The sequence below is a fragment of the Manacus candei genome, unplaced genomic scaffold (assembly GCF_025592945.1).
Source record: "Manacus candei isolate 608988 ecotype Guabito, Panama unplaced genomic scaffold, ASM2559294v1 h1tg000060l, whole genome shotgun sequence".
Lineage (NCBI taxonomy): Eukaryota > Metazoa > Chordata > Aves > Passeriformes > Pipridae > Manacus > Manacus candei.
This window is the reverse complement of record NW_026138108.1, coordinates 8,850,204-8,876,372: the sequence shown is the minus strand read 5'-3', so window position 1 is coordinate 8,876,372 and position 26,169 is coordinate 8,850,204. Positions and strand designations below refer to the sequence as shown.

General features: G+C 41.6%; 1 protein-coding gene across 4 annotated transcripts in view; it reads left to right on the top strand.

Moving 5' to 3' along the window:
• LMO1 (LIM domain only 1) overlaps window positions 1–26,169 on the top strand; it is a 96,684-nt gene that overhangs the window by 4,632 nt on the left and 65,883 nt on the right. Inside the window, exon 2 of one of the 4 annotated variants that reach the window (XM_051804262.1) lies at window positions 737–838. The exons of 2 other annotated variants lie outside the window; for them this stretch is intronic. In XM_051804262.1, the coding sequence (XP_051660222.1) occupies window positions 814–838 (25 nt within the window). In that variant the 5' untranslated portion in view covers window positions 737–813. Of the gene's footprint in view, window positions 1–254; window positions 839–26,169 lie in introns of those variants that run through there. One more of the 4 variants, XM_051804261.1, reaches the window with a different exon arrangement.

Here is a 26,169-nt window from a genome sequence, read left to right as displayed (position 1 = left end):
GGCTGGGTTTCAGACAAAATCCGCGCTCTTAGGGGAGCAAATCTGGAGTGTGGCCGTGCTCTGGACTCAGGCAGTCCCGGGGACAAAGCGCGGCGCGGGGTGAGAGGCGGGCGGTGCGGGGTGAGAGGCGGGCGGTGCGGGTCCCCCCCGACCCGCGGCACCTGGGCGGGGGCCGGGCGGGCTGCAGGTGGTGCTGCTGAGCCGGGAAGCCGCGCTCTGCCAGGAAACCCTGGCAGGAGGACGAGAGGGGGCCCTGGGAAACGCGTGCATTTATTCATAGCAAGTGTGCAAGGCTCACCAATCGAGAGGCAGAGGCAGCAGTAGTCAGGCTTAGGTATTCTGCCGTCTCCGAATATAATTTTAGATTTAGATTCTGCTTAAATCCAAAGGGAAAACACTTTATAAGGCTGAAAGCTGTGTAGTTGCAACAGCCAGGGTTATGAGCTATCAAAGGCAATTACATTAAAATAGATTATACTGCGTAAATTGAGCCATTTAGAAGGTGAGAACCAAAGAAACAGCTCTGATCCCCCTTCTTTCTAAATTGCAGTTTTAGTTCCTTGCAATTCTGAGGCACAAAAGTAGGTGAGGCTGCTTTTGTATCTGCAAAGTGCTTTATTTCTGAGTGTAATTCTAACTGAGTGCAATCTAGGTTAAAAGCTGGACAACTGGGTAATTAGAGCTCACTTGCTGCTAAAGGACGATCAGCTGTACCGTAGCTCATTTGTGTTCCCAGAGACTTGTTCTCCTCTCCCCTGAGCGGAGGCTGCTGGAGAAGGAGCATCTGTCCCCGGACTTTTCTTGATTGCGGAGATGATGGTGCTGGACAAGGAGGACGGTAGGTGGGCTGAGATTGTGTAAGGCTGTGCTTGGTGTCTTCCGTGTGCTGCTAATGTAGAAATAAATAGTTTTGAAACAGATGTGCGCTGTGCATATCAGAGTGCTCTGCTTTCAGCTTCTGATGTTTTTCTCTTGTGTAGGTAAAAGCATGCTTGCTTTTTATTTTTTTTTCATCTCTTCTCTGACATGATCAAACCAGTCAAGAAGGGTTTACCCCAGGCTCTGTTTGCTGAAGGACATAGCAGAAATAGCTTGATTATTTTTTTTTAATATCTATTTTGATTTTTCTTTCTGCAAGTTCCTGTAATATATCCATTTTAGCCTGTTTATTTTAACAGCTTTTATTGTAAATCTAATTTTGAGATTTTCTTTCCTTTTCATTGCATGTCATTTGGGTCTCTTTAATGTGCGCCTTCAATATCTATTTCTCACAGCTTTTCTTCATAGCTATAAACATTATGACAATAAGCTAATAAGCTGCTCTGGCAAAAAAAAAAAAAGCATTGGTTTATTCTAAGAATTTACTCTCTTCTCTTAATGGCAGAAGTGTAGGTTCATTTGGGAGGTAATTTCATGAATGAAGCTGAAGGAGAGCTTGACTTATTTTAGGACTTCGCATATACTTATTTTTTTAAGGCTGACTAGTCCTTTTCAAGGATGCTTAAAGGGTACAAACTGATGTAAAGGATAACAGACAGTATTAGTTAGTAGCTTGAATGACCCCATACCATCTTTTACACATTACTTATGAGGGTGTGCAACTTAACTGCTCAGACTCCAGTAGTTTCTGGGATGAACATGGTAAGTCTAATCACAACTTTTTAATGAGTTTTTTTCTAAGGCTGCTTTGTGGCTTAGGTCTTCCTTCATACACTGAAAGCAAAGATTAAAACTGGGGCAGAGCAGAACGCTTCTACAACCATCCACATGGGCTTCCATTGAGGACGCTGCCCCTCGCCAAAGACCTTGGCAACACTTTGAGTACAGAAAGTGGGAACTGCATTGAACTTTTGACACACGTTTGTAACTTTTATCTCATAATTTCATTTCACCTTCATAAACAGATGAAGTGTGCTGTGTGGCGGATTCTTTTAAAATTTATTTCCGAACTTTCTTTAAGTGTTAAAAAAAGAGTCGTAGGCAGTTGTCATTTGAAAGTAGAAGAAATTACTGAATATTTGTAAGACTGTAGACAGGAGACAGCTTTTCACAGGGAGCAAAAGAGCTTGGAGAAATTGGAGGTTGAGCATTTTGGCAGTAGCATTGATTTTACTTGAATATGTGTATTGCTTTCTAAAATATTTATGAGAAAAATAACTTGTAATTCAGAGTCACTTACTTTCCTGTGTCAGGGTGGTGCTAATCGTGTTTTGTGACTAGTACTGAAAGCTGCCCAAAGCTAATAAGTTGGACCGATATGATTTTTATTCACAACCCATATCTGAACTGAATTAGTGCTGTCCTGGAGAATAATTTGGAAAGAAGGCTTGACTACTGAAAGACCAAAAGTTTCTCTTCTCTCGCTCCTCTCCTTGCTTCCCAAAAAAGGGTGAGGGGGGAATACTACCTGATATTTTAGACCTAGCGTTTTGAGGGTTTTGTGTCATTAAAAATGTGATTTATAAAATTATCAATCTAGTGTATTCATGCACATAGAATTTGAATCTAGTTTCTTGGATGGGATATGAGGTTTTGTTTCATTCTGATTTGAAGCATTTGGCACAATGACAAAATATGGACTTTTCACTAAGATTTTACACTTTTAAAATATGAGATCAAACAGAATACATCATTATCAGTGCCCACTTTTATGCAGATTCAATTGAATTTTGACTGAGAGTTGACCAGTGTTAGATCAAAGTCCGTGTATGAGTTGTCTTACCCTTCTGAATTTATTCCACTCTAATTAAGTTGGCATCCCAAAACTGGGAAATAATCTTATTTGGGGGGAAAAAAAATAAATCACTGGCTTTATTTTTGTTAAAATCTCATAAGTTCCTTTGTTAACACAGTAGAGCTTTAAAAAAGGGGAAGTAGATGTGGAGCATCTGTTACACATCTTCTAGATCAGCTTTGCAGTTGACTGGACTGTGGATAAAAGACCCACTAAGTGGTTGAGTATTGCTTATGCTGGGAAAACAAATGAAGCTAACGGGGTTTCAAAGGCTTTGAAGCAGTGTCACTCTCTGAGGTGTTCAGTTGTTTTCTTTGGCAATATAAGTTGAAGCAAGCTAGTTTACTTTATTAGAGGCATAAGGCTACTCTTGTAACCTTCCTCTGACTAAGATGAATTTGGCTGACTGACCTTATTTCTTTCTGGACCACACGTGTTGTGCTGGGTTAGCGGTTTTTGGGGGGGACTTTTTTCTCCTTGTTAGGACTCATCTCTTTTAAAGGGCAGCAGCATTTCCCATATTTTGTTAAATCTTCCTTTTCAATTTGTGCTTCCCCACAGAACTATGTTCTGCTATGATGGAGCAATGCAAATCAACTAGAATAGCCCAAATTAATTCTTCACATTGGCGGCAGTGTGATTGCCTGCATGGAATCAATAATGCATCATAGAGGGATCAAATTTTGGAGTATAATGTGTGAATAATGCTTGACACAAAACAAAAATTCAGTCATCATAATAGCAATTAGGAAAAAGCTGCAGCTTATCCCAGCTGTAATCTCTGCTAACAATGAAGCACAGCCTGGTAATCAGCATGTATGGTATGAAATGCACTAATAGAAATCATGGCTCTTTGTTATGTGTGGTGGGGGTGAAAGTTTCCTTTCAGCTAACTTGTGCTGTGTTAACTAGACAGAGTATCCTTCAACCAAATTGTGGAGTGTGTGTGCACTTGTAAAAGCTCTGATCAGCTGTGTGTTCATCCTGCTGTTTGCATAGACAGTAGCACCCCAAATCAGGGATCCTTTGTGTTTTCCAGCAGAACTCTGTTTAAATAGATCCCAAGAGTAGGCCAAGCAAATAATATATCAGAGCACTCCATTAAACGTGTACCTGTATGCAAACCTTGGGTTTTATTTAAAAAAAAAATCATAGTTTCTTTAAAAATGAAAAGAAAAATACAGATACTCATTGGTTGTGTGCATTGAGGTTAGAGAATGGGTCTTAGGTTGATGGGAGGTATTTAGGGCAATGAATATTAGGTAATTTGAAACTGGATTAGTAGGAGCAGTTGGGTTCCCTGTTGTGTAAGAGCCCATCTTACCCCTCACAGAAGGAAAAAAAAAAGCAGCATTTGGAATCAGAAAAGCAGTGAAATTGATTGTATAATGGCAGTCACAGGAATGCTGCCACAGTGCCCTAGCCAGGACAGCAGAGCTGTGGGTTGGCTTCTCAAATGAGTATGCCAGCTGCCACATGGAAGTACCTACAGATAGGTAGATGGATATGGAGAGAGATCTGTCTCCAGCAACACAGGTCCAAGCAATCCTTTTCTGTCAGTAAAAATCATTATACACACAAAAATAAGGCACGTACAAATTGTGCCATGTAGGAACAAGAGCTGTTCTACGTGCTGCTGGGATCTTTTGTTTCTTTTAGTGTACCTTTTTCAGGTATACCTATTGAGGAATCATGCAGAGACAGAAAAGGGGAAATGGCAGGGTGGTTTTTCTGCACATGACATGGAATTTAATTTTTCTTTTACCTAATATCCCTGAAGCTATCTCTTTTTTTTTTCTTTGTATCTCCTTTTCCCCTCTACCTCAGACCTTCTCCATGGTCCACTGCTGTTTAGCTTACCATGTATAAAGAATGACTATACATCTTCCCAGACATCAGCTTATTCAAAGAATGATTGATAAAGGTCACCAAAGACCTTATTTTTGCCTACTTAGCTGGGTTATCCGTTGGATTTTTGAGGGCTTGATTTTGATGCACGTGGTCTTAGTGCAATTTTGGAGGTTTGGTCTGGCTTTAGTTCATGACACAATGTTCTTTTGTGACTCAAATATACAGGAGTGGATTAATATATTCATGAAGAGGAGATAGGAAGTTGTCAAAGTTGTCAAAGCAGTAATCTGAATAAAACCGGAGCACATTTGGCAGCAGAATAAACCACGAATCTCGGTCTGGCCAGAAAAGACCAAAAAAAATTTGGACTGTTTCTCCAAAGCTGACTAAATGTGGAGATAAGGTAATCTTCCTAGAGGTGCTCTCTGCCCCTGGAGCGGCAAATACCACAAAGCGTGATGGAACCACAGGATAGTAAAGTAATTGCCTATACCTTTCCAAGAAATGCAGGGTACTGCAGTTGGAGCACTGATAACCTAGAGATCCATTTAATAAAATCTCATCCTATGGGCAGAAGAGTGAAAGGAGTTAGCAGGTCTACGAGTAGCAAACTGCTTTGTATAGAAGTATTCCTGCTGGGCAATCAAATACTTCCTAGTGTTTGTTCAGGACTAGATAGCTGAAAGATCTGGGCTGGCATCTGTATAGGGTGTCATCATACTTCATTCCCAGATGCTGTTGACACATGATAATTGTCTGGTTGACATAACAAGCATTAAAACAGTGTAGGGACCTTTTTCAGCTTGGTAATAGGGCAAAAGAAGAAGCTTGTCCTTGGAAATTAGTTTGCTCTAATTTTGGTTTAATACAGTAGAAAGTATACTTGATACCCTGGCAGCAGAACATAATTTGTCTTCTTCGGAGTTAGTGTTAAATTTTATTAGCTTTAATAGATACAACGTGAACATGTCAGCCTGTTTGTCATAGCCATTCCAAAAATGCTCTCTTATGGTAGAATCTTCAGAAAAATTCCTTTTAAGAGCAGTGCATTATTAATAAAGTAATCCATTAGGTCTGGTGATAAAGGGTCACAGCAGAGTCTGAAATACGTTTCTTAAATGGTTAAGAAATTTATCATGGTTGGAGGATTAATTGATTTCATTTGGAGGCTTTCTTAAGGTTTTCAGGCGTTGTGCTTAGAGATGGTTTTATTCTCTTTGGAAATGTGCTTGCTGCTCAAAGTTTTGCTTCACTGTCATTAGCATGAACTATTACATTTCTGCTAAAGGCAAACTGTTCTTTTAGTATTATGACTGATTGCATCTGTGAGGAGTCCTACTTAGGTAAAGAATATGAAAGTTTATGGCAAATAAGATATTTTACTTGAAATCAATTCAAAATCAGAATAATGGCATCAAGCATTAAGTGTTGCAGTAGAATAATAAAAAAGGCACTGCAGATGCTGCTAAATGCTGAACTATAAAACTCTAATGGGTCTACATCTTTTAAAAATTGGACAGAATTGTCATAATTTGGAACACATAGACGTCGGTTTAAACCGTACAGAAATCACTGCCCCCAACTCCAGTAATGTGCGTAACTGTTGCCAGGGGATGATTTATTCAGTGAATGTCGCTCCTATTCATTGAAGACTTGGGGGTGGAGGGAAGGGCGTTTAAAAATGAAAGTTGTTCACTATTAGATTAACATAATTAAACCTATAGATGGTCTGAGAACAATTCACCACAGCTACTGTTTTTCAGTTCTCAGTGTGTAAGTGTGTGTTTTCCCTGCCTTCCAATGGGATGGCTCCCAAGCCCAAGTTTTCAAGCGCGATGTGGGGTGCTATCTGTGCGGACAGATTCTCAGCTCTCCGGTGAATGTTCTTGCAAACTACTTTCTACTCACACTGTGTATCAAAGGAGATAATGGATGCTCTTGTCCAAATTTAGAGGGTTTTTTTTAAATTGCATTGAGCATTTTTGAATTCTTTACGCCAACGTTCAGAGCTCCTTGCATGCTAATCAAACTCTGAAAGGGTGATCTGGGCAGGGAAAGTACTATTTGCCTTCTTTTTAAACTATTTATATCAACAGTTCTAGTTTGTCTTAAAAAAAAAAAAAAGTGGATGATTGTTGCATATTCATGACTGAACTGCAGAGAACTTGGACCAGAATTAAACAATTAACCCTCTCGCCAATGTAAACATCCATTTGAGTAGAAGCCAGGGATGTTCCTACTTGGTTTATTATGGATCTGAGATATAGAAATGTATTCTGGAGGGCTGTGTTTCTAATAAATAAAAAGGCATAATGAGAATGTAACTGGGAAGGAAGACAAAAGCAGCCATGCTTTAAATTGTTAATGATGGTGCCAGTGGCTGCAGCTTTACCACAGCTGTTTAAATTGATCAGCTAGTGAAAATGCTTTATTTTGGCATTTTCCCTGCATGTGCAACTCTTTCGAGGGGACTTCTGGAAGCTTTTCAGAAGGGAAGCATGATCTTTTTTAAAACTAAGCTTAGAACATCAGAGTTTCCAGTATTTTGAAATCCAGTATTTAAGGATGCAGTTCAGTTTTTCTTTTGTAAAAAGTTTTTGGCTCATGAGCTGCTATTTCCCCTAGATTTCCTTTACCACTTTTTTCTTTTTTTTTTTTTTTTTTTAATTTTTTTTCTTTCCCCTCCACAAATGCTGCAAATTGCTCACTACCCATAAAAGCTGAGGCAACAGCACACTTCCTAGCTGTCCTTTTTTCCCCATCTCTATTTTACTGGTGCTGCTGAGCTTGATCAGAAAAGCAGAAAGGGGCTATGTCGATTTGCTATGCATCTTTTGGTCAAGCATCCAGTGTGAAATTGTTCTGTAAAATGTACTTTTTCAGAGGGAACTTGCTACTAATTTATTTCCCGGTTGGCGCTACCTTGCAGCTGACGTGGGTTAACCAATATCTCTTTATTGCTTGTATGCTTTCCCTCTGTGCCAGAGAAATGGGTATGTTTCAAAAGTCTCTTCAAGGCGAGTAGGTAGGAGAAGACTGGGCTTTCTGTATGTTGACAAGTGACATGGTAGTCCTCCAGCAGAGGACTGGCTTGAGCCAGTGAGCCTTGGTGTGTTTTACAGAACACCTCCTGCCTTGGGTTCCCCCCGAAAGAGCTCGTGAGCAGACCTACCTGGGACTCTTCATGGCAGGTGACTCGTGGGTAGGCCATGCCTTGAACAACCTGGTTTCCGCCTAATGTACTTGCAGTGAGGGTGGGTGCTGAACATTATTCAGAATCCATTATATATTTATCTTTATACTCCTTTGTGGAAAATGATTTCTGTAAGTACCCTGTTATGGTTATGAAAGCCCAAATAAGCATCAGTCTCAAACCCTTTGACCTGTCTGCACTGAATGGAGATCTGTTTTGAAAAGGACTCCTTTATATCTGTTTTTAGTCCATGCCCTTCCATTCATTTGCCTATACAAAGCAATAAAGGGTAAAACTAAAGTAACATAAATTGGTCTGTCTTCCTGAATCCATGTCTCGCTAATGTACCCAGATTAACTCAACTGTAAATTGTCTCCTTTGGATGTCGTGTCTTGCTAAAAGTTTCCTATATGATTCATGATTTGGATTGCTTTTAACAGCTATTGGCTAAGCAATATGGTAAATGTACAAGGTGATGCAATTGGCATTAGTGAGAGGATGCACAGGAGCATGTAATGCAGTCAATACTACATTAACTACTGATGCCCAATTACAGAAACTGGAAGAGTGGCTTTTAGGAGCATTAGGACTTGCAGAAGAGCTGAGATCACCTGCCGCTCCTTGCCTAAAAGCTTCACCCTTTACGCGCTGGGATCAAAGCAAACATTTAGTTGCTATTTTGTCATGTATAACAACGAAGGTATTTCTCCCCCCCCCCTTTTTTTTTTTTCCAAAAAGTGTCACAGTGATGCTTTTAGCACATGTAAAATCCTATCTCCATATTTCAAGATTCTACTTCCATCTCCTGGGGCAAGACTTTATTTGAATAAAAAGTCTTTAACCACCTCTGCATTTATTGTTTCTCTGAAGCTTACTACTTCAGCCAGGTTTTTTTTAAAGAAATACTAAGTGATATTTAGAGTGTCCTATTTCAGTGTGCCAGACCAGCCTCCCCTTGGCTGCCCCCAGCTCCCTTCCCTTTTCTAATCTGTATATGATTGTTTGTGACCTCAGCTGGCTTGAAGTCTCTAAAAAGAGTGTTTTAAAATACAACCAGATACCACATAAAACAGGATATTTGAGTGTGCGACCTCTCTGCAGTCCGTGTTCAGATTAAGCACACATTGTTTCCACCACTGCTTTTAAACCCATTTGCAGTAGACGGCAAAGGACCACATTACACTAATAGACAGCGCATACTTTTAGATTGAGCCGAGTGTGATCACAGCTTCTAAATCCATTTTAAAAATAATGAGCAGTGTCACTGCTGCATGGCGAAGCTAGCAACCCACAAAGTTCCTTTGGACTTCGAGCAAGATGGGAAATTAAGCGGCTCTAAGAACATTGAAATATTTTAATATAAAAGACAGCTGGCAGGTGGTTTATTGCTCTTGTTGCAGCATTTGTCTTTACTTCCAACTATGATACTTGGCATATCACTGCTGGTTTTACTCTTGAAAGCATTTTGCCAGTATTAAGGAATTTGTGCACCCCAAGTGAGCATTCCCTGGTACTAAGCCCTGGATATCTGGGGAGATATGCCTGACCCCCATGAGTCAGAAGTGGACTTTTGTGTTTTAGTTGTCCCAGGTTTGTTCATCTCTGCTTTCTCTTTGCATAGGCATTGCTGCCTTGCCCAGCAAAAGAGGAGGGTGGGATCTGCAGTGCCATCTGTTGCTGTGGCACAGTGCTGGGCGTGGGTCCCACCTTGCCTGCTGCCCATGCTGGGTTACGAGGTCAGACCTCTGCAGAAGAAGAGAGAAATAACTTCTGGATCTCCTGGGAAGGACAGAGTGCTGTTGAAACAGTTGGTCTCCTTGACTGTTTTAGCAGCAGTTATGTTGATCCCCTCTCAACAGGCAATTTTAACTTTTTCATTTTTATTTTTTTTTTACCCCTGAGGTTCAGTCCAAGCAATTGCACACTTGAAGAAAAGCCTTCACTAACCTATCTTCCTGCCATAATTATGAGCATTGGTCACGTTCCCCTCCAATTCCTGCTGTGATTGTGTCAGTCTCATTCCCTTCTGCCATTTCATGGGTGCAACAGAAAAAAATTAGGTTAGACTGTGCTGTAAAACATCCGGACGGTCTACAGGCACTTCCTTAGTGACCCTTTTTTGGTAGATGTTGCCTTAACTTTTTAGCCAGCAGTTGTGTTGGTTGTCCATGCATTTTCTCCAAGGCCAATGGAGCTCTGCTCCATATCTAGTCTGGATTTTGAGCTGGTCCAGGCGTGTTTGCTTTGGCCAGGGGCAGGAGGGGCAGGGGCAGAGGAGGAGCATATTATTTTTAAGACGACTGTTGCTTTCAGGTCCCGATCGATGCTCCTTTGAACATCTAGGGGAGGAGAGCAGAAGGTGACCTGCTGGTTTTCTCCTTGCACTAATGTGTTTAAAAGGTGGCACCAGCAGTGGAGGCGTGGGGAAACCTGACTGAGCTCTGCCTTCAGCGCAGTTGAAACACAGACAAGTATCCTGTGCTTGATGCGCTTTCCAAGCTGTACAAACAACGTTTTAAAAGTCTGAAGTACCCAGCAGGGCAAGTCAAAACGTCCTTGAGTAACTTTGTGTTTAGACAGTGTTTTCTATTTTCCTTTGATCAGAAGGGAACAGATGTGTCTCTTCTTATGTTTGTGCACACCCCCCTGATGCACACGCATTCCCTGTCCTTGCACAGGGGCTGTGCAGTATTTTGGGTACACTGGTATTCCTCTTTGTTCTTTCTTATTACTGTTTTTGTATTTTTCCGGGGAATCTAAGCCGGAATCTAGAGAGGTCAGACTAAACAAGGTTTTAACTTACTCTCACTCATTTCCCTATCTCTTTTTAATTTGGATAGAGGAAAAAAAAAAAGGCTCCCTTTAAAAAAAAGTACGCGTACGTGTAATCAATTCATTGACTAGTTTTTTGGGGGGGTTTAAGCATTCGGTCTAAGTGGGCTGCTCAGTGAAATTTGTACATTCATAAAATAGCTGATTGAAAAGCAATATTTCAGATAAATACAAGCCAGCGATCTATCAGCAGTTGTAATAAAAGCTGGGCTTCAGGCTGTGATTTTATTTTGAAATAATAAGAATTGCTTTATTCTTTTTACTTGAGTTACCATGGTAATTCTGTCGTGTAGCAGTGTTATATTGATTTAGAAAGTGGACAGTAATATTTCTTTTGTGTTATTCTGTTTCTAGGGGTTGATTTCTAATTTCCACTTGGAGATTACTTTTATAAATTTCTTAAGTCCTTCCACTTTTTTCTCTAGCAGTGTAATTTTCCTCTCACACATTGCTATTTTCTGAGCTTATTGGTTTGCTCTTATTTTAAATTAAACTTGCTGGTTTCAAATATTGAAATGACATCTTTGTCTGTGTCTGTACTTTGGTTTAGCAAAATATTACAGTCTGCTGTTTTATGCTTAATAATTTAAGGGAAGCTTTATGTCTGCCATCAGTGGTTGTTGGTAACTCATGACTAAACCAACACAGAGCTCAGATCTCTGACATTTTAATACTGTGTAATGGTGCTTCCACCCTTCACACTGTTTGGGTTTTTCTTTAATCTGCCTTATGTGTGTGTGCTAAAGAGAATGCCAATTAAATTCTGAAGAGATCAGAAGGAGTTTTTGGGTGGAGCTGGCTCTTGGCCACTTCAGGTTTCCATCACACTTGAGAGAACCACTGGTTTTATCTATTGCACAGGTACCATCCCTGGCTACCCATCTTACTCTTGCAATTAAGAAGCTTCAGGTTTTCTAGAAGCAAAATTTTGACTTGCAGAAGTGTTTGTATGCACTCAGTGGCTGGCAAAAAGTAACAAACTCATTTACCTCTGTGCAGGATTGTTATATATGATTTTTCCAACCTTACCCATTCTGATTCTTTAGTACCTTAGCTATGGAGCACTGCTCTTAGATTGCTGCTGCTTTAAGAAATGACAGTCAAAACAGGATGTGACTGTTCCTTGTGACATCTGTTTCTTTTTTTGTGAATGAGAAATAATGCTTCTATTCCGAACCTGGGAGAAGAGGGGAAATGAACCTCAAGCATCACTGTCTTCAGAAGTGGTATTTTAGATCCTGAAACCAAAGCCATGAATTCTGCTTTCAAACAGAAGTCATTCAGCTGACCTTTTAGTACAGAGGGTGGGATAGGTACTGTGTGACACCAAGTACCAATTTTCTCGTATGAAAACACCACTGAAAGGTTTTGCACTTCAGGTAACTGATGGGAGGGGGACTAAAGTCCTGTGCTCTTGTCCATTGGTTTCATTCCTGTGTGAAGCTCTCAACAGAAAGAAAGGGAGTCCAGGAGCCCCAGCTAGTCTCTTCTGGGATCACTGGACCATTTTTATGCAGGACTTACTGTCAACTAGAACTGGCAGAAGAGGAGGAAAAGGGTGGCTTGGGCAGGTGGTGGTTGACCTCCAAAGGACTGAGGTATGAAGTACCTGGTAAAAGGCAAATGTAACCCTGGAATAAACTGACCAAGAAACTGCAAATAATGATCATTGTTAATAATGCTGGAGAGAGGCACTGATAGACCTTGTCTACCATGGGTAAATTGCAGATCCCTTATGCTGAGGGACAGTAAATCAATGTGGAAGTAGGGGCAGAGAGGATGCCCATGGAGACCAGTCTGTTCTTCAACTTGTCTACCTTTGCAAAATGAAGGCTGATTGGTCTGTCCTTTATAAGGACACTGAGAGGGGAAGCACCAGGAAGGAAGGAAAATGGACTTTTTACCCCAAAACATTAGAACAAGTAGTTGGAAATGGCTAAGAATGTTTCTAGGCTAGCAACTTGAAAACTTCTGAGCTTTAGAAGAGTTGGTCTCTAGGTCAGCCTTCCTTGGAGGATAGTGGAGGCATGAAGCTGACTTCTTGGGTTAGAGAAAGAGATGGTATGATAGCCTCTGGCTGCAGGAGGTGGGACTTGCTAGTTTGTCTTGGTCGTCAGTCCATGTTGAGGCATTTATGTCACTGTCTGTGAAGCTCTGTCAGTGTTTCCATATAAAACCCCATATTTTCATGAACATTCATTTATGGTGAAAGTCTGCACGTAAGATCCTGCCTGAGGTTACCTTTTTCTTTCCTATTAAAATTTTATAAACCCATCACTTGGCTGGGAATTTTAGTTTTCTGTGAAAGTGGAATAGAAAGGGGGCCCTGCTGGGGAAGCATGGAGGGCATAGTGTCATTTTCTTCCTCAATGCTCAGTTAAAAAAAAATAATTATATTATATAATATATAATAATTTTTATTATAAATAAAAATTAAATATATACATTTATACTTATATAAATATATAAATGCTACAATCTTTCAGGTGAACTCCTTGATGAGAATGGCCAAAGCCGTGTCTGCAGGTTCTGAACTTCTTTTCAATGATGTGATTTTGTTTGATTTGAGTGCGAAAATGCATAAGCGGCTGCTGTTCTCAGAAGTCTCCCCTAGCTTTTCTGTGTGCAGGTGTTGCCTGTGCTGTTCTGCTTGAGAGCAGTGATCCACAAACTCTAAAACCTTCAAGTAGGTCCTGACCTGGGAGGCTGTAATGGCCCTTGGAGCCTTTACGGCCCATCGGGTGATGTCTGTTACACATTAGTCTGTAATAGCTCCAGAATAAATAACTTCTTTTTTTTCTTAAGTCAGTAATTATATCTCTCCACAATGGAGTGCAATGGCTCTGCATGCTAAAATGCAGTTTTAAGGTAATGCAACAAGAGACTGTTTAATGTCTCTGACAGTCTGGGTGCTGAGCAGAGGTTTTTTTCTCCAGTATTTTCTTTCCTATTCCTTACTTATATTGCAGCAAATTCATGCTACCAGGGACTGAAACCTTGCCCCAGATTCTCTGTGATCTGGCAAACAAAAACCTGATACTAATGGTCTCCTCAAAACAATGCTTTGGTCTTTCCCCACCATACTTGCTTTTCAGGAAGGGCTTCAGCTGATAATTTGCAATCTTCTTAGCAGGGCTTTGTGCTCAAGAGAGCAATCTTACCCTGATAGGAGAAGGGACTAGATGATTCAATAGACTTTTTTTATACTCATTTTGCTATGTATCTGATCTTTTCATGGGATACAGTGCTGCCTGCATCCTAAATTGGGATTTGAGTTTGTTACCCCCTACCTAAAATATATTTTCTTTCCCTATAGTTCATTCAATTATAACTCTGGGATATATCTTCTGGGACTGAGTAATTGGCTAGGTCAGAAGTAATCTTTATTTTCACCAGAGAGATGTTTACAAACTGATGCTGTAGTATCTCTTTAAAACCCACTGAGAATCTGATTAAAGGCCTGAGGATCTTCTGCAAAGATTGCCTGCTCCCAGTTGACTTGAAAGGGTCAGCATGCTGTCACAGTTTCGACGACTAAGAATTAACTTAAGGCTGATTCAAATGCTACTCTCTGTGTACAGCATTGATTGGACTGCTTTCAGATGGCAAGAGGTAACTTTATCCTGCAGCATGTGTGAACTCCATTTAGTTAAATAGGGAAGCTGAATGAATGCAGTTGCTTGTGGCACAGGAGCTCAAAGGTGAATGCGTTCTACCCCTCCTGCCCTGAATTAAATACTTTGGGGAGGATGGGAGAGAAACATAATTCTCGTGGTAACATACTTGGGATACTGACTGCTGCAGCTGTTCTTCACCAAGTGCAGCTCCGAAGTATCACATAATCTTCTCTTCCCCTATGCATGTACCACCCTGTAGGCTTGACCATAATGAGATGGGATTGCTTGCAGTGGAAACTGCAGCAGAGTGCTCTTTTGAATGGGAAAATAAACCCCAGACCCAGTTAAATGAGCTTGGTGCAGCATTATCACTGCTCCTTTTTCAGGATTTGAAAATTTTTAACCTGGTTTCGTGTGAGCACCAATGTTCAAAAGCATCGTGCATTAATGTGGGAATGACATTAATGATGTTGACTTGTGCAAAGCTGTGGGGTTTGTGGTGTCACAGTTCCAGTTGCTAGCCTTGGAGTAGCTTTTGAAAAGGCTCTGCTGAATGCAATCACCTGACACAACGATGGGCTCTGGGGGAAGCAATGCCAGGCTGCCAACTGCTCTATTCCTGCACCATCAGTACATGGACCAAAGCAGGCAGTGCTGCTGCTCCTGCTGCTGCTGAGCCTGTCATGGAGAAGTTCTGCTGAGCACTTATGGGAGGAAAATGGGCTGAGCTGAGGTGTGCTCTTGAGGACCTGCTTCTGCCTGTCAGCCTCCTCCCCAAGCCAGCAGTTCCTCTGGCTGACAGAGCACCCAGGGAAGGTGCCCCACCATCACTAAACCTTCAGCCAGGACATAGGGGCCAGCTAGTGTAAGCATCTTGCTGAAGGTGGGGATTCCTGATTTCCTTTCTCCAGTTATGTCTGGTAGATTGAAGACCTTTCTGGTGACAGTCACAGCACCAAGGCCCTTCTTGGGGGTTTGATAGAGGCATCAGTGCTGTTCCCAACTAAACAATCTCGAGGGTTTGGTGCATCCATGTTAAAGAGATCAGATTTCCCTGGGCAATTTCTTGGGGATTCTTCTGGATTGTCTTGGAGTGAGTGCAACACAGCTGTAAGCCAAGATCTTAGGCTAACCTAAAACCTTGGTGTGGTTTTTTGCTCTTTTTGTCTCACAACTGTTGTAACAAATCCAGGAGGAAGAGGTGTTGGAAATGCTGACAGGCTTTGACTTGGAGCAAGCAGGGAGGCCATGCTGCAGTAATGTTCTGCTCAGCTTTAATTGTGCCCAGTGCAATTTCTGTGTTCCCCATGGGCTCTTGGCCACGTTTGCATCCAGCGTTGCAATTTGCCAGTGGTCACTCTCAGAAGAAAAATATGTGCTGGCAGAATCCTGAGTGAGCTGACGGCAATAACAACTGCACCAGCCAGGGCAGAGGAAAAGAGAATGGTTTTGATGTCTCCTGTAGGTGACCAGACACGAAGTCAGACAGTTTCTATTTGCAAGACTTGAAAAATGACACCAGAGACTAACAGTCTTGTCCTCACTCCACCTCCTCTCCTAGACTGGAGGAGCTGCTGCCTTGTGGTCACTGTAGTTTAGTTATGGCATCTTTCACTGTACACAAATGAATCCATTTTCTGTACAGTAAACAAAGCTCTGATTGCCTCTTGGGACAAATATTTTGACCATCTTTTGCCATTATAAACTTTTTACCAAGTTAAACAGTTCATTGAACTAAGGAACTGTGGACATGTTGCAGCAGCCCCCACGCTTCACTTAATGGATACTCAGTGTTTGCTTCTGCTTCTTTTCATCCTGTCCTCTTTCTGCTTGGGATGGTTGGCTCCTTCCTCATCACTGCATAGGCTCCAAGTGTTTTAGTCTCGAATTTCCCACCCCCCTCACATCCCAAGGAGATAGATAAAAATTTGAGTTCAACAAACCCCTTGCCAAATCCTGATCTGCACTTAGGGTTTCTTAATGTGTGTTGTTCTCATTTATCTTGTGAGCTTACAGCACTGACTCTCCAAAGAATGCTCCTTCATGATGCTAAATCAAAGAAACCAAATATTTCTTGGTCTTGGCTCAAGTTTCTATTAGATCTACAGAACAAGTCATTTGTGAGGATTATTGCACTGGTCCCTGCTACAAGAGAGGGTCATGTGAGTTGTTACAGTACCAGCTGTGAACAGTGTGACAAGTCTCATTCTGTTTCAATTAAATGAATACTCTTCAAATGGTATTAACCTAGTTAAAATTTTGCTTATCAAAGCAAGATCTGTAAAGCAAGCCAGGTAAGTGCCTATTACTGTTTGAAGTTGTATGAGAATGCAGGAGGAGGAGTTGATTTTGAACTTTCCTCACGCTGCATATCATGATCAAGCGCTTGAGGCAACTTTAACATCTGAATGATTTCGTCATTAAGGAGTAGTGTTGATAGCAGGGCTGTGTTTACTCAGCATTTCCCTGCCAGCTCTCAGAGCACTCCTTCCATTTAAGTGTTTACTCTTGAGTTTGGCAGAGATGCCTACCCAGTGAAGGAAAGGTCTTACACATCCTGTGGATGTTGAATGGCACTATTTTCATAAAAAAAATGCTGAAAATGCTTTTTATGTCCTGGAAGAAATCACTAGGACATCACGTAGGAAGAAAAACCCAACAGAACTCGAACCTACTTGTGTTTATATTTGTTTGATGCTATGCTATGTAAGGCAGTGTATGCATACAGAAGAGCAAGAAATAATCTCTAAATTATAGTGTTTGAATTAAGCATCTAGAAAAAGGTTGAGAAGTGCAATGAAAGTAAAGTAACTTTTTCAAAAAAAGCAGGATTTTGGTAATCTGTAGTGAGATTAAATTTTGGTCTCCAGATTTCAGACCTGAATACTACATGCTGAATTGCAAAAAAACATGTAAGTTCATGTGATTCTTGCTTCAGTACCAGACCCAAGGGCAGATCAGCATGGGTGCTGGCTGTCAGTCTGCTTCCAGTTTACTTTGAGAGTAAGATTTTGTGTTATACTGTGTCAAATGCTAATCTGGCTAAGGCTTTCTCTATTGCTTATGCAATTTAATATGTCATCCCCACCTTCCCCCTTACTTGATTTACTCTGCTGTATAATGTGTATTATGGCAAAGTGCTTTTCCTCTTAAATAGAGAAAAATAATTTGGGAATAATGCACAAACCAATTAAGGCACATCGCTGTGCTTTAAAAATATTAGCAAAGAGATATGCAATAAAACACATAAGTATCTTTGAAAATGTGAAAGTAAACTGGGTCTCTATGTATGGGAGGAGGTAAGTGTAGTCACTGAGTAGGGGAAGAGGAGGAGAAGGGCATTCATGAGTTGAAAGCAGGACATACTGGGGTTTTTTGTGACTTTCTGGTATTACTGGCTCTAATTGAGAAGAACTGATACAGAGGTAAACAGAAGTTGTGTGGAACCTGCCATTTTTAAAATATACACAGAAAAGTATTTCCAACTACTTAAGCGTTTGTCAGTGTTTGGTCTTTGTTTTACGTGATGACTGATCAACTAGTACTTAGTCTTCTCCTGAGTCTTGTGTGGTTTTGGCTGGTTTTGCATAGGGGGCCTCACAGGAACCAAATCCGAAGAGAAAAATGGGACATGGTGAATGTAACATTGCTCCTTTGTGCCACAGTCCCATGCAGAAGGCTCAAAAGGATGATTCCACATCTGGCTCTGCTGTGGGACTCTGGGGTGCTTGCAAGCACTCAGTGCCTTCAGCCCCTGGTGGATGTCCTGTGGGATGCACTGCAGAGGGAGATGGTGGTGTGGGCTGGCAGGCAGAGCTGGGAGGCAGAAGCCCCTGCTTGAAGCTTCAGGCAGCTGAAGACACCCCATGGGCAGCCCCCAGCCAGGACCAGGGTGTCCTATGCCCTGACCAGCTCTACCTCACCTGAGGTGCTTGGCATGGAGGCTGGGTCTTGCTCCTGATGGACAGCGTGTGGCTGAAAGTCATGGTTTGATGTGTGGAATGAAGAGAGGAAGAGCAGAGACCTTCCCAAGTGCTGTGACAGAGCCTGCTTCTGTTTGTCCCTGTGCCGGCTGTGGCGCAAACCCACTGGCTGTGCCTCACCTGGAGCTGCAGCCATTTACCTTCTGCATCTGAGGAGCATATCCTGCCTTATAACTCCATCTTCACAGCTTCCTTCAGACATCTGTGTGGCTCTGTACTCATCCTGCCTCTTCAAAGGGCAGAAATCTTCATTTCTCCCTCTATTTTTGAAGAACTGAGATTCTTGAGTCCTTGAATCATTTGACTTGCCCTCTGCTATGCAGCCTTTGCAGCATCCCTTTTATATAATCACCGCTGCTCACAGTATTCTGTAATACAGCCCCAGTCCTCTCTCTAATAGACTGCTATGATGTCCATGACTTACATCCCTGAATTTTCATTACTGCTACAAAGACTTTTATGCACTTTAAAAGGGAACAGATGGATTCTTCCCTATTTTGGAAGAGATCATTCGTGCCTGTCCACCTTCTCAAGTTCACCTATTTTCATTACTTTAACTTAAAATGATTTGTGGAGCCTTCTGAGCTCTCAAAATTAAACTGGAACCTGAATAAGATTTGAACCTAGATTTCCCTCATCTAGCCTAAAGTAGATGATAGCTTCAAGGGAGGACCTAGAGAATAGTTCATTTTGGTTATAGTTCAAAACAGTAGTCAGTCTGTTCTTTCCCACTGTGCTCTTTCAGAGTTGTTCCAAGGAAGCTCACAAAGAGGCCTTTTGAGATTGAAGTGGGAACAAAGTGCTAATTGTTAAATTATCTTTTGTCCCCCCAAAACCTAAGGAAAATCATCTGAAGGATGTTAGTTGCATACAGAGTATTTCTGTCTCCATCCAGTGTTAAGTAGTCTGTTTTAGAAAACCTTTGTTTTGTTCTTTGCAGTTCTCAATAGGCTTTTGCACTCAAACAATATGGACTCTAGCAGGTGGCATTTTTGGCAAATGACCTCTTCTCAATACCACCATGTTCAGAAGTTGGCCTTTCTCATCTTTTTCAGAACTATCAAAATAGGAGGTGAAGGGCAAATGTACTGCTAATAAGGTGAAGATGCACTAAGATCTTAGACCAGAAGAAAATCAGAATATCGGTTTCCAAAGAATTGAGTTACTGGTGAAGAGCGTGGTCTGATAGCTGGGTGTAGGACCCAGCAGCACTTCTCTCTAGAAACAAATGACGCAAACTTACAAGAGCGGGTCTTCTGCCGTGGCAGAGGTTAATTATACGAGTGGTTCTGCAACTTGCAGCTTTTTCTTCTGTGCTCTGCTCACATTTGCCTTTCTGACGTGAACTGCAGTAATATGCACAATTCATGTGTCTCTGTCTGATTTTGGTTAATTGTAGTAGTAATTACTAATTTCCAACCCTTGACCCGCTTTTTTAATCGCATTTTTTAAACGATCTTTTTGTGCCATTTCAGAATTTGGTGTTTGGTTTTTAATTTAGATAAATTATGCTAAAATGTTCTTGAGAGAGCTGCACACTAAGGTCAAAAGCTTTATCTGCACTGTGCCCATTTTCTCTAACCTATTTTAATAATCGTAGCTGCTTTCTTTTATGGGTAGCTTTTGTCTGAACTATGCTAAATCTGTCCTGTTTAGACCAGGCTGCTGATGTAGCAGTAAAACAAAGTGCTGCCGTGAGGCTTCAGGATTGCCACATGGGTCAGGGAGGTTCTAGGGTTGAGTTTCCCACTTCTTTCCTCCTTCCCTCTCTCCCAGCCCCCCAGCTCCCTAACATGCCTTGCCATGGGTCAGTAGTGCTCAGCAGTCATCCTGGACTGTGTCTGCAGCATCCCACCATAGTTGCTTGCACATTACTGGCCTTATTTGAAAGCCTCTTCCTCCCCTTCTCCCCATAAGTAAGAGGCAAATGTCCTGTGCTGCTGGCAATGGTCAGGGTCCCTCGCTATGCTGAGGGCACCATGAGCGTGCCTGAGCTGAGGGAGAGCTGTCTGGGATGACTGGAAACATCCACTTCCCTGGTGGAGAGACTGCTAATGGGAAGAGGCCCGTCATCCCAGGGATGTTCAGGCACCTTCATGAATGGCAAGGGCTGTTTGTCAACCACCTCCTGGGAGAGGACTCGGTGATTTTGGAAAGGACACGTCTTTATCCCTCTGCTCCCCCCAGACACAGGAAAGGGTATGTGTATTTACAGCCAGGGACATGGGCTGCTTTGGCTGTTTGCAGTAAACTGTGCTAGGTTTCATGCAGACTGGTATTCCCACCTTCCTCTTGTCCCCTCCTTATGCTTTCGATGGGGAAAGTTGAACAGGGTGCGACGTTTTCAAACTTGGAAACAGGTATTAAAGAGCAATTAGCTGGCCGGCCTCCCTGGATAAAACAGAGAAACCTTGCCAAAGATCTTCTTGTCTTTAAACATTTGTACAAATCTCTTGTCAAATATAGAAGTAATTGCCTTTTCTCGTTTTTCTTTTTCCTCTCTCCTCAACCATTTTCAGTCCTGCATCTGGTTTAATATAATGGGTGTTTGCATGAATGGCTTAGTTAGCCAGGGTGGTAATAAAACACTTTAAATTTATTGTGACATTTGGATTTAATTAAAAAGTACACACTTAGAAAAGTAAAACATAATGTGTAGAAGGAGTCAGGAAGGTTTTTCTCCTTTTCTTCCAAAAAGCTAATTAGAGTTGTATTTTAAATTGTTTATGTGCTGCTAATCATTGTAATAAATCATTTATACAGAGAGACACACTCTAATGTGCTTGTGTAACTGTTTATGCTCTCAAGTTTCTATCATGAACAAATTGATCTGGAAGTGAATTTATTAACCACTAGGGAAGAAATCATTAGTGCTTTCTCTAAATATTCCCCAGGTACACTTTTATTATAGTAGTTTACTGTTTTTACTAAAAGTAAGTTACAGGGCCTTGGTTTAATTATGATGCAAATTGACTTTCCATCATTTAAAAGGAGGGAAAACTGCCTTTTTGCTGGTAAGATATATCTGTGTTGGGTCTACCAGAGTGCCTCACAGCTTCCAAAGTCTTTTTGCTGAAAAAAAATTGTAAACTCATGCTTTCAGAGGAACTAGTTTTAAAACACCTCAGTGGGAAAGTTTAATCTCTTTAATCTACCTGGCCTTTGATAAAGGATTTTAGGACAAGGTGACTGTAGCCTGTCATGTTAAATCGTTTGCATCTGGCAGCACATTTACACTTATAAAGCAACTTGGTGCTTTTTCAGAGTGCTGGAGACCACTTGAAATCTCTTGGAAATAACTGGCACTGCTGGTTCACTGTTGCCAGTGAAGATCCTGACGCAGAGATTTTCATGCGTAAAATCAGTAGCAGAACTGCAATGATAATCTGAGATTTTCTGGTTCATTGTGAAGTTCATAATCCAAACTGGGGAGTTACTGGCACCCCAGCTCCTCATGAAGGTTTTTAAGGTGGGTGTGTCCTGCAAGTCTGGAGGTGGTCGTGGAGCCCCATGTGAGGGCACAGGGAGCTGCATTCCAGGGGGATTGCAGCCCACTGTTTGGGGCTGAGGGACAGCTTCCACGTTTGGAGGTGTTGCTGAGGTAGTTTTCAACACTTGCACTTCCCCCATGGTAATAAATTGTGTTTCCCACCACACCCAAGAAACCAAATCTGGGCATTGAAAGCTCCAGTTAACGCTAGTAGGTTTTGTGGGTGCTTTTTAAATTTAGCTGCTATTATTTGAGTGCTGAATTATTTATTTACAGGTTTAGCATCAGGCCACCGGGCAGGAATACCCACAACATGGAGATTTATATAGCTGAATAGGTGGTTAGGCAGTTTTATCTGAAGTCCTTCAAACTGTGAACTACAGTGTAACTTGATGGGAAGGTTTTATTTTCGATAGGATAATCTTAATTTTAAAAACAACAACAAAATCAAAAAATACCCACAACAAGCTCACCCAACAACCAACCCACAAAACTAACCAGTGTTCCACTTTTCAGTCAAGCAAACAGTCTATAGCTCTTTCCAGCAGATAAAAGGAGAATGAATATGAGTAAAATTGTTCTTTTTAATACATATATCATTTTGAGGTGACTAAAAAAGGAGAGCCAGGAGGATGCATGAGAGGCAGCTGCAGAATGTGGTGGCACCAGGAGAGGAGCAGGGACAGGATTAAGCCAGAACTAGATGCAAGAACTGCTTGCACATTCGTACAGGAGCTTTCCAAAATGCCTTGGTGTGGAAGATGCAGACCACCGTGCTGAACTGCCCCAGGGATTTCAGCTTGTTTCTCCTGCAAAACCTTACTCAGGCTGTGTGTGTGCTCCCACCCTTGCTGTTTAATGTTCAGTTGGTTGTGAGCTGTCTCCATGTTGGTGGAGGTGTATTGACTGCTTAACCATTCGTGTCAGCATGTCCGTGGCTGAGAGTGTTTGAAGGATTTGATGGTTCATGTGTGTGTGCACGTACATGACAAAGATGACCTGTTAGGGGAGTTAGGCACTGGAATACCTTTGGGCCTTAAGTATTTGAACTGTTTTTCTTTTAAATATTGCCCTTACCTTCCATGGTTGAGTTAGTGTTATCTTGTTTTCTTTAGCCTTAAGGAGGTTCAGAAGTGACAAATGCTTGTGTATCAGTCCTGGCTGTCCAGGTGCCATGCCACCAGCAACCTGTGGGCGTGTGTGGGAAGAATTTATTGGTGCTTAAATTACAAAATGTCACTGAAGTGGCTTTCCATTTCTAGATTTTCTCTCCTGAAACAAATAGTTTTTTCTCACAACATGAAGATGTGAATTCTCTGTCTCCTTTTAGACAGTATTTCAGATGTTTAAAGTCCAGTAATATTATACACACATTGCTCACAAAATGTGAATTTTGTTTAGACTTCTAGCTATCCATTTTCCCAGAAATCTACTATATAGTGTTCTGCCACGTTAGGTTTCTCTAATAATCCATGAGAGGTTGTGATCAAGATCTATTACTGCATCTCGGTGTGGTCATCACCTAATTTTGTGAGGAGCTGTAGTGGCATTTCACTTTGCTGTTTGCAGGTGTTTAAATCTGTATTTAAAAGTCTTGGTGTACTAACCAGGCTTCAGAACTGAAAGGAATCAAAGGACGTCATGTGTCCTCTAGAAAATGTGGATTTTTTTTTTATTTTTTGCCTTTAGATCCTTTCATGGCCACTTTCAGGGCAAAATAAGAGGCCTTCGGTTATTTTGTGTTCTGCTGAATCTGACACTTAGAAATGTAAATGTTTCTATCAGAATGCCATTAATTGATAATAATAAATGTCCCTTTATATGCAAAGTCACTTCTATATATACATATATATATAGAGAGAGAGGTGACTTTGCATATATATATATATATATATATGTGACTCCTGCTGTGATTCCTGAAGTCATTTTTCGTTCAAAGCACAAATATATCAGCACTTAAAGCAACATTTGATATCCTCTTGCCAGTTCTGTGGCCTGAGCCTATGTGTTGCTGTGGCTTCTTTTTCTTCTCTTGACACTTCACAAGGTGGACTGTATCCAAACATGGACCTTCTCTGCAGAATCGGCCATGAATTAATGGACCTCAAAAATTGTCAATGGCACTCTTATAGGAAATCTCAGAATTCAGAATTGGCTTGTCCTTTGACAAACAAAGGGAGAGGGAAAGGAGCCAATGCAGCCACGTAATAAATGTAGTTGGTGGAATAAAGCTGGTGCCTGTTTACCTCAGTGGAGCCAAGGAGGATAAGTTGTTTTCTGCTGCTCATGCAGCTTTGGGCCTGTGAAAAAGCATCTTGAGCGATGCAAGCATGTATCTGCAAGCTTCTCTAAATATGTAGCCTTGGAGAACCAGGTCTGTGGGTTTTGAAGCAGAGCTCTGTTGTAATTCCAAACCTTCTTAACAACTATGGTGTGCAGTGGCCCAGTAAGATTTAGTACCTCCTGTTTGAGGTTCATTTTGTCTCCTTCCTTGTTAAAAATTCCTTGTAGCTGGGCATGAAATTACCCAGGTTGACCCTTCTATTTGTAAGACTTTTAAGATGTTGGTATCCCAAAACAAGAGGACAGTGGCTCCTGTGTGATGTGGCAGGAGCTTTCTGTGGTGTGTGAGTTGTTTTGGATTGCAGAAGCACTGGCGGAAATTGCCACTTCACAGTTAAGGATGCAAATGAGGTAAACCCTCTTCTTTATAATTAAAAGTGAGTAATAACTTTAATATATTAAGGCTCTGTGAGAGGTGAGGACACAGGTTTGCTCCTGCCCTTAGAAGAGGGTAATATGCAGGCACTTGTGCTGATTCAGACCTTAACAGGGTGATAGATAGTGTTGCAGTGTATTGGCTCAAGCAAAACTACCAAATGGAGCTGTGATGAAGCCATCCATGAACTGCATATCAAAGACTGATCATTCTCTGGTGTTTATAATGCAGAGCATCTGTCTTAAATGTTAACTTCCAAAATATTTCTCTGTGTGCTGATAATGTGATGGTAACTGTGGAATGCAGCTTTACCATTTTTAATGCACTGTAACAAAAACATGAGCTCAGAGGTATATTAGTATGCTAATACATTAACATAAAAGTGCACCTTTTCCCTGCAAAAATAGACATTCCTCATTCCTCCCACCACAACTGAACAGCAAAGAAGATATTGTCAGTGGAGGTTTGCATATTGTACTGCAAGTGTATTTTGACACTAGAAACTGAAGAAATGGGAAACTAGATATGTCTGGGGAGTAACTACTAATCTAAGTGTCAGGTTTGATACTGGCAGACTCCGTGGAACCAGTAGCTCAAATCTCTGGAGGGCTGGCGGAGCCCTTGACCTTCGTGGCAGCAGATGAACTGTTGTTATTGCTGAGGGCTGATCTGAGAGAGAGGGGTGGGCAAATCTTAGGCATGGAAGTAGTGCCTGTTTTGCACAGATAGAGGATGTCTCAGAGCACTGATACATAGGAAGGGTTTCTCCTGATTTTCTTGGCTGTTTAAATAGTGCTGCCTGTTGGCTTCACCTCTCTCTGGAGATGGACCTGGAGACCCCCATTCTATGGTTGTATTATGGGGGTCTCTAGGCAAGAGATGAGCAGTGTCAGCACTGGAAACAGGTTTTAAAAAATCAAATTTTCTGGCTGCTCAGGCTATAGGAATATCTTTTGATGCAGCTCATTAAAATAAAAGTAAATATTTTGGAGCTACCTGATTTGTGTCATTGGTGACATCATATAACAGTGACAAGTTTTTGCTTCCCAGAGGTCAGTGTGTCAGTTATGAGATAGCTGTAGGCCTTTGAAAGCAAGATACATGTCCATCACTCAAAACTGGCCAGCAGTCCTGTTGACAGACTAGAGAGACGTAGCAAGTCCTATTCAGCACCATCTTAGTGGCAATACATATAGAGAGAGGCTGAGGGATTGGGAGAGAGGAGAAAACAACAGGGAGTTGTCACCACTGGGGGCTTCAGAGATGACTGAGGCAAACTCTTCTCAGAGGGGAGCAGAGACACTCACCTGGGAGATACCTGGTGCTTCCAGGGGAAAATACCCCTGACCCAGGCAGCTGTCAGCAGGGGCAGACAGAGGCACAGTGGGATGGGCAGTGGAGGATACAGTGATGGTCCCACCATAGCGCTGGGAGGAAGAACTGACTGGCTGCTGCCTGGGCTGCATCAGCTTTCAGTGCGGATCTGCCGCTCCTCTGGTGTTGCTTGGTGGACCTGTTTGGCACTGGGGCCGGATTTCAGCTGCAGTAGGTTTGGGAATGAAGTGAAAACAAGGCTGAACCTGCATAAAAAGTGAGAAGTCTCTGGAGAAGTCTTCTGCTGTTTGATTCTCTGAAAGCAGAGTGGCAATTGCACACCCAGCAGTTGCTGTGAAATTGCTGCTATGGATAACCAAAAATGGGATAGATTTTTTTTTTTTACTTGAACTTTAGGGTGCCTGAAATGCAGATA